The sequence below is a fragment of the Psammomys obesus genome, unplaced genomic scaffold, assembly GCF_907164565.1.
Source record: "Psammomys obesus unplaced genomic scaffold, mPsaObe1.curated_primary_1811, whole genome shotgun sequence".
NCBI classification, from domain to species: domain Eukaryota; kingdom Metazoa; phylum Chordata; class Mammalia; order Rodentia; family Muridae; genus Psammomys; species Psammomys obesus.
The window spans coordinates 21,691,342-21,707,424 of record NW_026585797.1 but is presented as its reverse complement, the minus strand read 5'-3'; the positions used below and the strand labels follow the sequence as shown (position 1 = coordinate 21,707,424).

General features: G+C 40.4%; 1 protein-coding gene across 1 annotated transcript in view; it reads right to left on the bottom strand.

The window, feature by feature from the left end:
- Positions 1-237: 237 nt before the first annotated feature.
- The window catches only part of Arhgap18 (Rho GTPase activating protein 18), a 149,138-nt gene continuing 133,292 nt past the window's right edge, over positions 238-16,083 (bottom strand). The window contains exons 13-15 of the mRNA XM_055599429.1: positions 6,233-6,357; positions 2,276-2,337; positions 238-1,746 (exon numbers count right to left, since the gene is read on the bottom strand). Coding sequence (XP_055455404.1) covers positions 1,655-1,746; positions 2,276-2,337; positions 6,233-6,357 — 279 coding nt within the window. The 3' untranslated portion in view covers positions 238-1,654. The remainder of the gene's footprint in view (positions 1,747-2,275; positions 2,338-6,232; positions 6,358-16,083) is intronic.

The following is a 16,083-nucleotide window of genomic DNA, read 5'->3' as shown; positions in this document are numbered from 1 at the left end:
AATGTCTTTTGGAATCCCTAAAGGATAGACATTAATATAAGAAAGAAAAGGGGGAGGAGCTAAAGAAGAAAAGTGTGTCTCATGTCTTCTGAACTTAAAAACTACACAGGAACATAGAACCAATAGAGTAGATGAGACATAATTACATTGAAAGTAGAGTGTTAATTAAAATAATTTTAAAAGACAAAAGTAGACTCATGAACATACTGTTTTAAAAGTAATAATTCCAAGAGAAGATTGTTTAGAAAAAGGCATTTAATTATAAAATTTCTTTAAATAAAAAAGCAATGGCACGAATCACCATGGCGTTACTGAAGCATCCATCCACAGCTGCTCTCGTAATTACATGCTCAGCATTTTGCTGCCTTCATATTCAGCACTTTCCTTCCTAATTAGAGTGACATCAAGAGCTTCGGAGAACGTCCAGCTTCCCCTAAAGGACTACGAACAGTTTCGTCAACACATTGGCGCAATACCCACGCACACCACCTTTCTATCAATGACACTCTACTCTTATAAAATGGCGAACATTGCTCTCATTTCATTTCTCTTATTTACAGCAGAGGTTTATGTTTTGTCACAGTATGATCTGTGCATGAAAAGTCCTGGGAATAATACTTTCAATGACACAGATCACCTGACTCAGATCACCTAAAGTACGAAGACAAGCAAAGCCTTGTTCACATAAATGATTGCCACACCCGGAAGACTCATTCTGGAGGTGGGGAAGTGGCCTTTCACAATGCGTTCTCCAATTGTTCCGTGTTGTACTACTGTGATAGTGACTAAGTTGCCAGGTAACTTCATATGTGACTTTTCAGTTTCTATCTGAAAGAGTGTGGCACACATAAAGTGATCTGGCTTTTCACATTGTGGTCTTAGGTAATTCATAGTTCATGTGGATCCAGTTCATTTTTCCTGAGTATTTAAACATTTAATGCTTTGGTGATAATTGGAAGTTCCTGCCACTTTTGGTTTTGATGATGGATACAACTTTGTGCACATAAGTCAGATAAGCTGAAAAAAAAAAATCAACTGCCTGGATTGTTTGGACAGTTGATTCAAAGCTATGAACACTAACCTTCTGTGGTAAGAAGAATACTGTTGAGTTAGGTTTGTCTTCATAGCTTTCCATACCTGCTATTAACTATTTCTTTCTGGTTAAAAAGCAAATTTTATTGAGGGAAGGTAGATAGGAGGGGGTAAAAAGGGGAAGACAACATTCTGAAGAGGTAAATAACCCAAACTCTATTGGTAAATCTATGAGTAGAGATTATTTAATCTGATGGGGATATTACTAGGTATGTCATTAAAGAAATTGCCCACAATCAGCAAAGTTCTGGTTCAATACCTAGTACCCCCACCAAACAAACAAAGAAACAAAAAGTGGTAAAGAGCTTATTTCATACAAAAAAAGCCGTCACATCTGAACACATTTTAAAGTATGTATAAACAGCCCATTAGCTAACTAAGCCCCTTTTTCCTTAATCCAAAAATATTTTTCTAATAATAAACAACAATTATGGCAGCCACAAAAAAATACATATATATATAATTTTAAAGCTTGAGGGTGTCACTGTGTAATAATTAGGAAAGCTGCTACTTTTACTTCCACTCTTGACCCAGCAAGAATGAGGTTACTAGTCCTTGTCTTCTACGCTGGCTTGGATTTTATGACCCACTCAGCGTTTGGGTTCAGTTGGTACAAGTCCTTCATGTATGTGTCATCATCGAGGCAGCGTTCCCCTGTGAAGGAGGCAAGGTATCCGTTAGCACAGTAGGTGCAATCCTAAAATTAATCTCAATGGTTTAAGATCTTAAATTTCAGAATCTTTATCACTCTTCCATTTCTCATGACAACATGAGAATTAGTCAAGGCATTGAAGAAACCAATTGGGTAGTCTAAATGTTGGTGTCAAATTGAATTAAGAAGCTGGAAATACTTTGTGTGATAAACTTTAAGTGCTTCATCAACATCATCCCCACCTTTATTAAACATAGCAGTCATTTTGAATTCAGCTAAGAAACCACACTAATTTCCAAGCTCTATAACACTGAAAGGAATGGTCAAATTATAAGTGATAATTTGAACATAAGGAGCTCAAAAAAGAGGACCCAGGAAGAAAGGTCAGACCACTGAACAACCCCATAGTATTCAGCAATCATCTAAGGCATGCTATGTTCACTCTCAAATATAGCAATATTTTTCTTCCAAAGATATAGATAACAAATATTGGCAACATCAAATCAACTTACAGAATGAGAATGTACTTACCAATATTCCCTCCAACTTCATACAAAAAAACCTCTCCTTTCTTGAGTGTCTGGGCAACCCCACTATCAAGGACAAAACAAACTGATTAGTTGCATGATCCAGCAGCTTGCAAGTAATTCAGTTTAATAGGCTGGGGGATTCTAGCCAGCACAGAAAATTCATAACTCAGACATACTGCAGTTATACACTTTTGTATTTTTTTTCCCATCTGCTGAATGTGCCCAACAGGTAATAAAGATGTCACACTCGGAAATGAAATAGGTAGATTCAGACATCTGATGGCAAAAGAATAAATCAGTACCTAAATTTGTAAATACCCAAAACCCAAGTTAATGTAACACTGGTATTACACGGTTACTGATGTGATTCTTGGCTCTCTGAGTAGGGCCAAGATTCTGACATGGTTTTCTCACTGTGTTTACTATCCGTCATGAGACCTTAGTGGTGTACATGATGAATGCATGCCATGAAGATGTGCCACATAGGTGATGGCCATTCAGATTTGGAAGGTGTATCCACCCGTACAGTGTGGAATTAAGCCCTAGACTCCACTCAGTATGCTGTTTATACATTTGCGGCTTTCAGAGAATAGCATTTTCCATCTACCATACAAGGGTGTTGTAGGTTAAGCCCACAAATACATTTTGTTACCTTCTGACATTACATGGCATGGCCTTGAATGTGTACCTCTCACTACTCCATAACTGTGTACGGTTTTAGGCTTTACATATTGGCTACAAAAGCAAACTTTTCTAAAATATTAAGTTCACTCATATACAAAAACTTTGCAGTTCTGTGATTTTTCGAAGGTTTCTCTGAAAGAATTACTTCAACAACCTGCTAAAACTTGTATTTAAGGAAGAAGCTGAAGAATTTGCTCTTAAAATCTATCTCGGTGTGTGCATAGGTGAACAGAGAAGGTGTGGGTTGCTGACAAAAGGTCGAGAGGATGGCGGCTAGAGAGATGGCTAGCAGTGAAGAGCACTGACTATTCTTAACTACTCTTTCAGTGGACTGCGGTTCAATTCCCAGCACCCACAAGGTGGCTCACAACCAGCTGTAACTCCAGTTCCAGGGGATCAGACACCTTCTTTGGGGTTCCACAGATACCACACACACACATGGTACAGACAGGCATGTAAGCAAAGCACTCATCAGGTAATAAAAATTTTTTAAGCCTAGAGGAAATACATCATATAAGCAAGAAGAAAATAGGCAAGTCTGACAGTACTCCAGCTATGAGGAATTCCTGGCATTAACAGTAGGTTTTCTAAGCAGCTAATGGTCCTCTGGTTCTGCCATTTTCTCTCTTCCCCGCTATGCCCACTCCATCACTGCCCATGGCTGCGCGCACACACACACACACACACACACACACACACACACACACACACTCTTAAGTTCCACCTGCTGCCTTGCATACCAACAATCAAACACAGTCTGACTCCAAATGGTATAGTCTTGTGGCTATGGAACCCAGAACCCAAAAGGAATGTTGTAAAGGACTTGATTTTTTTAAGAATCTGGTCTAATATTGCTCTCAGAGTGATTTTCTGAACTATATAGTTCTTGCAGTTTTACAGAAAACTGAACAAATTTTCTGGCACAGGATAGCTTTCATATAAAATCAACAAATTTATAACTAATGGAAAGGCATCAATATTTTACCAAAGAAAGATGGGTTAATGGCCAATTTCTTATACTTTTTTGTTCTCATATGCTCATTGCTTTGGCTGAGATAGTTAGAAAATGAATGATGGGAGGAAGGGAGCTAGCTTCCTAACTGTCCCAGAAAAATGGAATATAAATGGAGAAAACACAAGAACGTGTTAGAGAAGAAAATATAGTACAAACATTTATTGAGCACTTCCCTTACTCTGTGGCCCAAATAAACATCAAAAGGACCTAATGGCCACTTCCCTACTCAATTCTCATGAGACTATAAGGAAGTTCTATTGTGTCCTGCTATTCCAACTGAAGAATGAGTACTTTAAGCTAGGACATGAGAGAACTTCAGCAGGGAAAGGCTCCTACTGCCAAACCCAGTGACCCAGAATCCACATGGCAAAAGGAGGAAACTGGCCCGAATACTGTGGCTTTTGCATCTGTGCACATATAAATGCACACAAAATAAATTAAAATGTCATCATTTAAAGCACCAGCTCAACTTGAACTCAGAATAGAATGCATTTGGATATACTGACTAATGTTTCATGTTGGACTTGAAGTATTAAAGTCCCAGTGGAACATGTTGTACAACTCCTGAAGGATTTATGATCAGAAAGTCTAAGTAGGGCAGATGAGCAGAACGGAGTCCTTGGAGCTTGTAGGAGGCTCCTTGTCTCAAGCCATCCAGATCTCCAGAAATACATTCTGGGAGGGAATAAAACATGCCCAGGGAGGAAAGAAGGGTCAAAGGTAGTGTCAAAGGTCAAATCTGGAAAGAAAAGAGGAAGTGAGTTGACTTCATTGTAGCTGAGACACTCTAGGGGGAAAAGATCAACTGAGAAATTTCAAATGCTCCCAACCCTAGTTTCAAGAGAATCAACTCAGAGCTTAATGCCAGTGTGACTCCCGGGAGCTGGTGTTGGGGGGAGTTCAGAGGCTGACTCTGTGGACAGAAATATAGGTTCATATTTCCAGCTGTGTGACCTTGGGCAAATACGTTCCCTGGCCAGGCTCTTATCAGTGAAACAGAAGGAATGATGGTATTTGCTGCAGATGGCTACTGCAAGGAAGTTTGTGCTGGTTTGCAGGGGACTGAGTTTCTGCCCAGAAGTCCCTATTCCACTTCGCCACCATCTGTGACCTTTGGAGAGCCATCCATTCTCCCAAATTATACAATAGGAGAGGAGTGGCCATTTTAAGGTTTCAAACTCCTTAACGCCTCGCACAGGGTCTTCGACGCTGTGTTGACACTGCAGAGGCATCAGCAGACAGCGTGACTGAAGGCCCCACTGTGAGAACGAGATTAACCTCAAAGAAAGCCCCAAATAGACTATTTACAGACAGAAATGCTAACACTCTGGATTTCTTTCAAGAATTTTAGACTCAGGCTGATGAGATAGCTCAGTAGGTAAAGGTGTTTGTTGCACAAGCCTGGTGATCTGAGTTCAGTCCTTAGAATCTGTATCAGGATAGAGAGAGAATGGACTCCACAAATTTGGGCACGTACACACACACACTCTCTCTCAAAGAATTTTAAATTCATAGAATAAATAGGGGAAACATCATTAAAACTGTCTTTTGCCAAAAATATTTAGAGCGGAAAAGCTAAAATCCCTATCAGCTTATTAGGACCTCTCAAGTTCATGGGTGTCACACAGACTCTAGTGTGTACAATGAAGAGGAGCAGAGCTTTCTAAGGACTGTACAATATCTGCCCCAGAAGAAGGACATGGTTGTCCCTAACGAGAACAGCTTGTTCTGTTCTTGTGACTTCAGGCCTCGGGAAACTGAGTGTCCTCTCGCAATCATCCAAGCTTTCAGTTTTTAAATTGGACCATTTCTTTCTTATTCATTAAATTTCATAGAGAAAGTTACATCTTCATCTTAATCTTGCTGCATCCTAATTAGCAATCTTTGTAACAGCCTACAAACAGTAATTAACCTCTAACCAACGTGTTCTGGAAAGGCCGTTGAGCAGTTTCGTTTGCCAAGCTCATTGCAGACAAATGGTGATGGACTGCTCACACATGCTGCCTAAAACAAGCTCTACTTGAACACAAGATACCACTGACTATTATCTCCGATGGTCTGTCAAGTCTGCTCTGCTCTTCTGATGGGAACACATACAGAGAGAGAGAGAGAGAGAGAGAGAGAGAGAGAGAGAGAGAAAGGAGAGGGGAAGGGAGAGGGACAGACAGAGGGAGGGAGGGAAAGAGAGGGAGTGAGAGAAAGGGAGAATATGAATATAAAAGTGAGCTATCCCACAAAATAATTAAAACAGGCCTCTACCTTTCTTGGCTGAGAAACCTGGTGAGTACGTCGCTGGCTTTTAGTTCTTCGGTTAGCTGTATTGCCATGGAAACTTTTGAAAGATGGGGAGCTTGCACTCGAATCACTCCCTGAGGAACGTCAGCCTGCAAAGCAATAATGACACTGGAACAAAGCTGACAGCAGCTGGAACATGTGACTCCGTACAATGTGTTGCATGGGAGTGTGCTTAACTACCACTCATTTTACTCCACTGCATAAAACCTTAACTACTGTATAATGTAATTTGCTAAATTACATCAAACCTCAAATATCCTCTTAATGGTGATCGGGGAACTTTATAATGCCTGTGCAGTAATGCTTAATTATTTTTAAAGATGTAAAGAATGACAGCAATAACCATTACTGCCATATTAAGTGCTGATTTCTGAGTGTTATCTACCGGAGAACGCTTCCTCATGTAGCGATTTATGAAATTGAATCAGAAAGAAGCCGCTCCATGCTGTGGCTATGTGTGTTTTTACGTAACCTTCCCACCCAGGATCAAAATTTCTTCCATCTCTTATGTGCCTGGCTGTGAGACAGAAATGGACTTTCCTGGCATGCTTGTACTATATATATTCTTGCCACTTGGTCAACAAGCTCATTATACTTTTGACTGTACACACTGAACTCAAGAGAACTAGTCCTCAGCCCTCTGCCCATGAATTTGCAGGACATTTTATGGATTTAGAGACACCAGTGAAACATCTTGAGGTCTGTAATACCAGAACATCAGCTACAGCATTCAAAATAATAGGCTTAATTAATTCCTAAATGTTTTTTCTAAAATAAATACTAATTTATTATTTATAACCATATGTCTTAAACAGATTTTAGAACAGCATGCTTAAATTATGTTTAGATGTAATTCCTTAAATATTACAAATACCCTACTTGATTCAACCAAAGTTTACAAGTATCTGCTGAGTGCTATGTTAGGTCGACTTGCCTAGCAAATAAAAACATACACATTCTTCAGCATACATTAGGTCTGCGCCTCTTAAATGGACATGATCTTGAGTTCCTTTTGGTTTTACCTGTAAAGCATGATTATACTACAGATACCATTTTGATTCTTTGGAAATTAAACAAAAGTATTCTTCTAGAACCAGGCAGAATTAAAAAAAAAAAAAAGATAGATGCTCCCAAATAAACCAAAATGAGCCAGAAATAAAAAATATTGTCATGAAGAGCCCAACAGTATGTCAACCTTAGTAGCTACTTGCCTTTCCTTTAGTTATTCCTTGTGGTCTGTTCTCCTGTTTGAGGGGTGAAAAATCTATCCTAATCCCCATTTGAGAATCTCTCAACCAACCCTGTTCCAAGGCACATTCACCTCTGACTCCATCAAACCTACTCTACCATTCCTTGGAGAATCAAAGGAAATAAAATCACTCAACAATATTTCCATCAAAAACAATGCAATAATGACAGCAAATTTTCAGTGTTTCAAGGTTTACCAGTATGCATTTTCTTTCTGGTCACAAATTCATCTTATGTACTTTGTTTTTGATTAATACACTGACTCTTAGAATTGCTCCCCACACTCTGCAAAGAATTTAACAGTGCTACAAGAGGTAAATTCAGTTGCTTACTCCTGCTGGAAGCCAAGGGGAAGTCCAAGGTTCTCAGCATTAGCATGTGCTTATTTGAAAAGTAACCTCTCTCCTGAGACATTCTAGAGAAGTTGACGATTTCTACTAACAGGACCCATGTCCTACACTCTCCACATGAGTTCATGGAGTGTGGCCTTGGGAGAGCAATGGGCTTCCTCAAGGAATACTGAGTTTCAGTGAGGTAACAGAACTTGCACAGTCACAGCAGTTTGGAAGGAAGAGTTTAGGAACTTGCTTCAGAGGGTATCCCAGCATTCTAAAGTAGACACACAATGTTAGGAGATTGTCATGTTACACATGTCTGGAACCAGTGTTGAATTTTACCAAATTGGGGGAATGGGGGTAGGTTGTCACATGGGCCTTCGATCACAGGCTCCTATGGCTATGGATAAAACCATTTTCTCCATTTTTCACCCTCCACAAAAGGGGGTGAAGTTATGCCAACTTCATTTGGTGTTAGCCCTTCCCAAACTAAGCATTATTAAAAAAAAAAAAAAAAAAAAAAGGTTGACTCATCACATCTATACCTCAAGCCACTAGAGGTACCTGGCACTTTCCCAGGTTGGCTATTGATATTTCTGGCAACTAGGAAACTTGCCATAAAACAGAGTGTGAGTGTTTTTATATCTAAGGCAGAAGCAGACCTCCACTTATCTAACACATCCCATCGAAATGATCCCCCCCAAATACAACGACTGAAAATGAGACTCAGTATGAACCTGCTAGGTCCCTTATACTTTTGCATACATGTGCCCAGTTGATGGTAAAAATAAAAATCTCAAACTTTTGGAAAGCTTTTACTGAGTATACTAGCAAGGGAGGGCGAGTGATATTTACATATAGATGATAAACAATAAATGATATCAAACGTCTCACTTAAATGGTATGTGACAGCCTCAATTAAGCACCACGCTCACATGTATCCAATACAAATATTATCAGTATACTAATTGCAATGAGCTGCCAAGCTTTGAAAAGACACCATGCTTGATCAGCAAGCCAAACAATATGTTTTACTTATGACATAATAGCAGCTGAAGCTAAACACAGAATAATCTTTGTGACATTCATATTTCATGGCTGTGATGGAGATTCTTGGTTAGCAACTCACCTATATCTGGAATGAACTAAAACCCAAGTGGCTGGGTAAAGCTCTGAGGTATTTTTTTCTTAATTAAATCATGGGGGACCCATTTTTAATCCTTACCCTTTGAGGTGGGAAGACCACCTTTAATCTGGGCCATACCTTCTGTTGGTAGCCTATATAAAAATTATGGAAAAGAGTTGCTTGCTCATTTTGCCAGCATGCTCATGCTCTCACTGTAAATCCATTTCTTCACTGGCATTATAGCCTACTTCTTCAGTATTCTGGCATGTATTGAAGACCACCTGAGAACTCCATCCTTGTGAACTGAATGGATTCTTGGGCCTGCTGTTGGTAGACAGCCATTGCTGAACTACCTGGACCACAGCCTGAAAGTCATTCTAACAAATTCCCTTTATATACATACATACAAACATACATACATATTCACTGTGTAAGTTCTATTCCTTTAGCGAACCCTGACTAATACTGATCTGGGTACCAGAAGTGGTTCTGGAGCAACAAAAGTATAAGGATTAATTATTTAGGTGTTTAGAACAGACTTTGCAGTTTTCCAACAGTTATTGAAGTCTCTGCCAGAAGCTTAGAGGAGAATACTAAAAGCTCATGGTGTGAACCAATTTACAAACTTAAGGAGACAAATGGCATGTGATTATCCTGATTCACCAATTGTGAGAGGCAATAGATTTAGTGACCCTGTATACAAACCTTTTGGCTGTACGAAAAACAAGGAAACAGAAGATGATGGTTGTTTTTTCCTACTATCACTGGATGAACTGACAATGGAAAAGAATGAGCTCTGTGATAAAATTAACCCACTTCTAGCATCTCAGAATATGGTGAAGGACAACAATAAATTCAGCAATAAAATCAACCAGCTTCAGATGCATATAAACAGTCTAAAGGTTTCTAACTGTGCTCCAGAAGAAAATCTCTCCAGCAGCCACAAAACTCAAGTTGTGAAAAATCAAACCAAAGCCATCATTATAAGGTGTTTGAATTACAGCAAAAATTCACATCCCAGCCTCGGAGGATGTCAGCAGTTAAAGTTAATTGATAAAGAATGGGCCCATGACTTTGAATGGACCTATTGAAGCTGAGAACTTTGAACCTTCAGATTCTCAAGGGTTTGTCTGACCAGAGGATGTAGTTTCTCTACCCTCAGCAGAAGCTGTGCTCCCATCCACACCCACTGAAATGCTACTTTTTTTACCTTTGACTGAATAATTTAATCCTTCAGGGTCTGCTAAAACAGCAGTGACTTTCTGTGAAGGAGATTCCTGTCAGAGCAGTATTGATATCACCCAGGGCCAACCAATATTTGGCTCTCAACATTTACCTAGTCTTCAGGCTAAGCACATTAAGAGGGGAGGTACAAAGTGTAGCCCATGGGGAAGGTGTAAATAATGAGTTTTCTGATTCATTCAAGCAGAAGTCTGGGGAATATATGGGGAACTGTATTATAAGGGTGTGAAATAATGGTGGGCCACCATTATCTCGCACCCTTAAAATTCATAAAACTTGACTTGAAGAGGTTGAGTTTGTTGATATGGGGCCCACTGACTGGAGACTCTAGGTTTAAGCTTGCACTATTTAAAAAAGGGTGTGTGTGTGTGTGTGTGTCAAGGTTTGTTTAATGGTTCACTGAACCACTTGACAAAAAGTGGCCTACCAAAAATGAACTTGGGATGCCTCATATCCCTTGACTTAGTGTAGATGAAGGGATTTTAAGGCTCAAGGAAATTACAATGCTAGGGTGGATATGCTGTGTAAAACCTAATTTTCCCTAATGGGAAGGCCCAGAAGACATGCCCTTCATTAATCCTGAGAGGCCCAAAATGGTGAAAGGGGCACCAGCACATTTGAGGGGTTTTCTCCCCTTTTCCTCCTGTCAGGCCTTAGGGTTGAAGATGCTGCTGCTCGGTTGGATAGATTAAATGCAATGGGTTTTGTTGAGCCCCCAAAGTAGCAGAGGCCAGGTGGCAGCACTGAATGACCAAAGGCCAGGTGATGGCAGTTATTGTAATGGGTAGTATAGACATAGCAATGTCCACAATGGCCTAACCCATAACGGTCAGCATAGGCAAAGGGAGTTGTATGGTGGCATGACTCATATGAACCTTTGGTACTTGCTAATCAATCATGGTGTTTTCAGGACACAAATAAGAAATCTATCATATCTTTATTTGATCTGTATAGGCAGAAAAATTCTCAAACAAGTGAAAGTCTCTATTGTATCATGACAATAAAATAAAATAAAATCTTGGCCTATGCACCAATTTTCAGATTTGAGCCAGTTTGTAGACCTTTCCTTGAATGGAGAGACAGCTAGTTTGCCCTGAGAAAGGACCTTGATAAAATATGTAAAAGTTTTACTAACAGACTTTCTCTATTTCCTCCCCAGAGGGACTAACAGCCATTTACAAGGGTAATTATACTCGGGGGGAAAGGAAACAATGAGACTATCTGGGGTCTATTGGATATTGGTTCTGAATTGACACTGACCTCTGACCCCCCAGGAAACCCTGAGAAACATTATGGCCCTCCAGTTAAAGTCGGGGCTTATGGAATTGAGGTGGTTAATGGAGTTTTGGCTTAAATCAAACTCACAATAGGCCCACTGGTTCCCCAAACTAATCCTGCAATTATTTCCCCAGTCCTTCCACGTATAATTGGGATAGAAGTTGGCAGAATTCTCAAATTGGTTCTCTCACCTACGGACTGAGGATGATTATGGTTGGAAAGGTTTTAGAGTTGCCTCTGCCAGAGAAAATAGTGAATCAAAACCAGGATATCATCCCTGGAGGAATCACAGAAAATCAATGTCACCATCAAGGACTTGAAAGATGCAGGGATGGTGGTTCCCACCATATCTCCCTTTACCTCTCCTCTCCGGCCAGTGCAGAGGACAGATGGGTCATCAGGAAGAGCGACAGTTGAGTCAAAAACTCAATCAACTACTGACTCCAATTGCAGCTGCTGTACCAGATGTGGCGCCTTACTTGAGCAGATTAATTCATCTCCTGTCTCATGGTATGCAGCTGTTGATCTAGCAAATGCCTTTTTCTCAGTACCTGTCCATAAGGACCACCAGAGGCAATTTGCTTTAAGTTAGCAAGGCCAGCAGTATACCTTTATAGTTTTACCTCAGGGTATATGAATTCTCCAGTCCTGTGTCATAACTTACTTAAAAGGGATCTTGATCATCTTTCACTTCCACAAAATATCACATCAGTGTACTATATTGTTGGTATTATGCTGATTGGCCCAAGGGAGCAGGAGGTAGCAACAGCTTTGGACTCATTGGTAATAAATATGAGCATCAGTAGATGAGAAATCAATCCAACAAAAGTTCAATGGCCTTCAACCTCAGTGAAATTCTTATGAGTCCAGTGGTGTGAGATTGGTGGGATAGTTATTCTTCCAAGGTGGAGAATAACTTATTGTACCTGATTCCCCAACCCACCCCAAGAAAGAACAATGTTCAAGGGGTCTATTTGGATTCTGGAGACAGAAGATTCCTCACTTGGGTATGTTACTCTGACCCATATACCAAGTGAGTCAAAAAGGTGCTAGCTTTGTGTGGGGCCTGAACAGGAAAAGGCTCAACTACAGGTCCAGGCTGTTGTACAGGCTGCTCTGTTAGTTGAACCATATGATCCAGCAGACATGATGGTATTTGAGTGTCAATGCAAGCCCCTATGTAGGTGAATCACAAGGCTCTAACATTATCTGCAGACAACTATTCTCCCTTTGAAAAGGAGCCCTGGGCCAGCTATAGGGCCTTAGTGGAAACTGCACATTTGACAATAGTTCACCAAGTTACCATGCAACCTGAGCTGCCCGACATGAGCTGGGTGCTTCTTCTGTCTCATCAAGTCAAAGATTAGGACATGCACAGCAGCAATCTGTTATCAAAGGGAACACACACACACACACACACACACACACACACACACACACACACATGATGGGGACTGAGAAGGTCCTAAAGGCACAAAAAGTTACATAAAGAAATTGGCCAAATGCCTATGGTATCTACTGCCTTTGCAATCTCTGCAGCCAGGAATATACCTAGAGCCTCAAAGGTGTTCCCTATGATTGGTGGACTAAGGAAGAGAAGACTAGGGCCTGGTTTACTGAAGGTTCTGCATGTTATGAAGCTACTATCTGGGAGGGGATGGCACTAGCTTTACAGCCCTTTTCTGGGACAACCTTGAAAGACATGGGCAAGGTGAAATCTTCACAGTGGAAAGAATTTTTGGCAATATACATGGTCATTCATTTTGTTTGGAAAGAGAAATGGACAGATGTGTGATTACTCACTGATTCATAGGCTGTAGCCAATGGATTGGCTGCACGATCAGGGACTTAGAAAGAGTATGATTTAGAAATTGGTAAGAAGGACATCTAGAGAAAAAAAAATGCGAATAAATCTCTCCAAATGGGCAAAAGATGTGAAAAATACTCGTATATATGAATCAGTGGGTGACTTTAGCAAATGAGGACGTCAGTAACCCAGTAGATAGGATGACCCATTCTGTGGATAGTCAGCCTTTTCCCCTGCCATCACTGTCATTGCCCAATGGGCACATGAACAAAGTGGCCATTGTGGCAGAGATAGAGGTTATGATAGGCTTGAAAACATACCATTCTACTCACCAAGACAACTTGGCTACAGCTGCTTCTGAGGGCTAGATCTGCCAACAGCAGAAACAAACACTGAGCACCAAATGTGGCACCTTTACCCTTGGTGACCAGCCAGTGACGACCACTCTTCCATGGAAAGGATAATACTTTGTCCTCACTGGACTTATTCTGTTTATGGATTTGCTTTTCCTGAATTTAATGTTACTGCCAAAATCACCATCCATAGACGTACAGTATCCTGTATCCACCACCATGGCATTCCACATAATATTGCTTCTGACCAAGGAACTCACTTCACAACCAGAAGTGTGACAATGGGACCATCACCAGGGAATCCGCTGGTCTTACCATGTTTCCAACCACCCTGAAGCAGCTGGCATAACAGAAAGACAGAATAGCCTTTGAAGACTAGGTACAGTGCCAATTAGGTGGAAGCAGCCTAGAGGGCTGGGGCAGGGTGCTCCACAGGTCCAATATGCTTTGAATCAGCATCTAATACATGATACTGTTTCTCCCATAGCCAGGAACCATGGGTCCAAGAATCAAGTGGTAGAAAAGGGAATAGTTCCACTGTCAGCCCTAGTAGTTCACTAGGGAAATTTTGAATTTTTGGCTTCTTCTTGTCATTAACACTAAGTTTTGCTGGTCTAGAAGTTTTTGTTCCTGGGGTGGGGGGTGCTCCTGTTTGCCAGGAGATGTAACAAATATTTCACTGAACTGAAAACTCAGACTTAGCCCTGCTACTTTGGGTTTCTGATGCCCTTGAGCCAACAAGCTAACAGAGTTAGGAGGGGTGATTAAGCCAGATTACCAAGGAGAAATTGGATTGCTTCTCCACAATGGAGGTAGAAAGATTGTGTCTGGAGTGCAGGAGATCCTTCAGGCATGTCTGGGTGCTACTATGTCCTGTGATTATAATACAGGCAGTATGACAAAGGGCTTCAGAAATGAAGGTATGGGTCACTGCTCCAGGAAAAGGGCCAAGACCTACTGAGGTACTTGCTGAGGGTGGAGGACATACAGAGTAGGTAGTAGAAGGTGGCAGATATAAATACCACAGGATCAGTTGTAGAAATGAAGATTATAATTCACATAAGTGTTTTTGTTGTATTTTGTTAAGCATGTATTTGTATAGATATTTGTGGGGTTTTTTTCCTCAATTTTTTTCAGGTATTGTTACGTCAATTATGAGAATATCAATGGTTGTTTAAGTTTAAGGAACTGGAAGAATGATCCTCAAGGGACATTGCCATTGCCACCTCTTCTAAATTCATAATGTTTGCAGTTGTATGAGGGATAGTTATACCAGGCTAGGCACAACTATGACCCAGTTAAATGTATACTGGGTTGGCTATTTTACATAGTATAGTTATATCATGCTGGCCATAATTATGAACTAGTTATAGTTTTCATTTACAAATTAAGCATAGCATAAGGAGATATGATTGTGTGTCAAGTCGACAGGAGGCAGTCTTGTGACAGCTAATTTTGGTTGCAAACTTGACTGTATCTGGAATTAACTAAAACCCAAATGGCTGAGTGATTTTTTTTAAATTATATCATGTGATGTGGGAAGACTCAATATTAACACAGATCTTTTGAGACGGGAAGCTCCACCTTTAATGTATGCCACACCTTCCACTGATAGCCAATATAACTGATGTGGAAGAAGGAAGTTTGCTCTCTCTGCCTGCTTGCTCTTGAGGACAAGTCTACTGGCACTAGAGCCTCCTTCTTCAGGATTCTGGCATACACTGAAGTACAGAGATACGTCCAGCCTTGTGAATTGCACAAGTACTGGACCACTTTGGTCATCTGTCAGCAGACAGCTATTGTTGGACTAGCTGGACAACAGCCTAGAAGATACTCTAATTAACCCCCTAGTCTATAAATTCTGTTCCCCTAGAACCCTAGAGACTAATACACTGGCTAACAGATACCATACATTACTTTGGAGTATGTGGTGGTGGGGGGGTGCTTATGAAATTATCTGATGTACAACAGGCCCTAAGTAGATAAAGACTAATGTGCCATTGAAGAACAGTTCGTAATGAGTTTACTACATAAAGAATGTTAATTTCCTATGAATACCAAAACTACTGTAACAGACAAGTGATCTCAAATGGTTCTCAAATATGTTATATAGTGGGGTAAGGTATATTTAGAAAAATCTCATTGTAGTTCTGGTTTGGTTAAATAAATCATGATTTTCCCTTCATTTTCTGTCAGGTGTAAATATTACATTCCTTTTTTGCACTCCAGAAATTTAATGTAAGATCATAAGGAGACATTCTTTTTTCCATTAAAACACATTTGAATGGAAAGATGACTCTTTTAATGCTATGCAAAATCCTTTTATCATCAAGAGGGCAAATAAGAAATACAGATTTTCTCCTCTGTGGCCTAACAGGACTGCTCCTCCTCTAGGGGGGGTGGGGAGGTCAAAGAGCCTGCCCTTG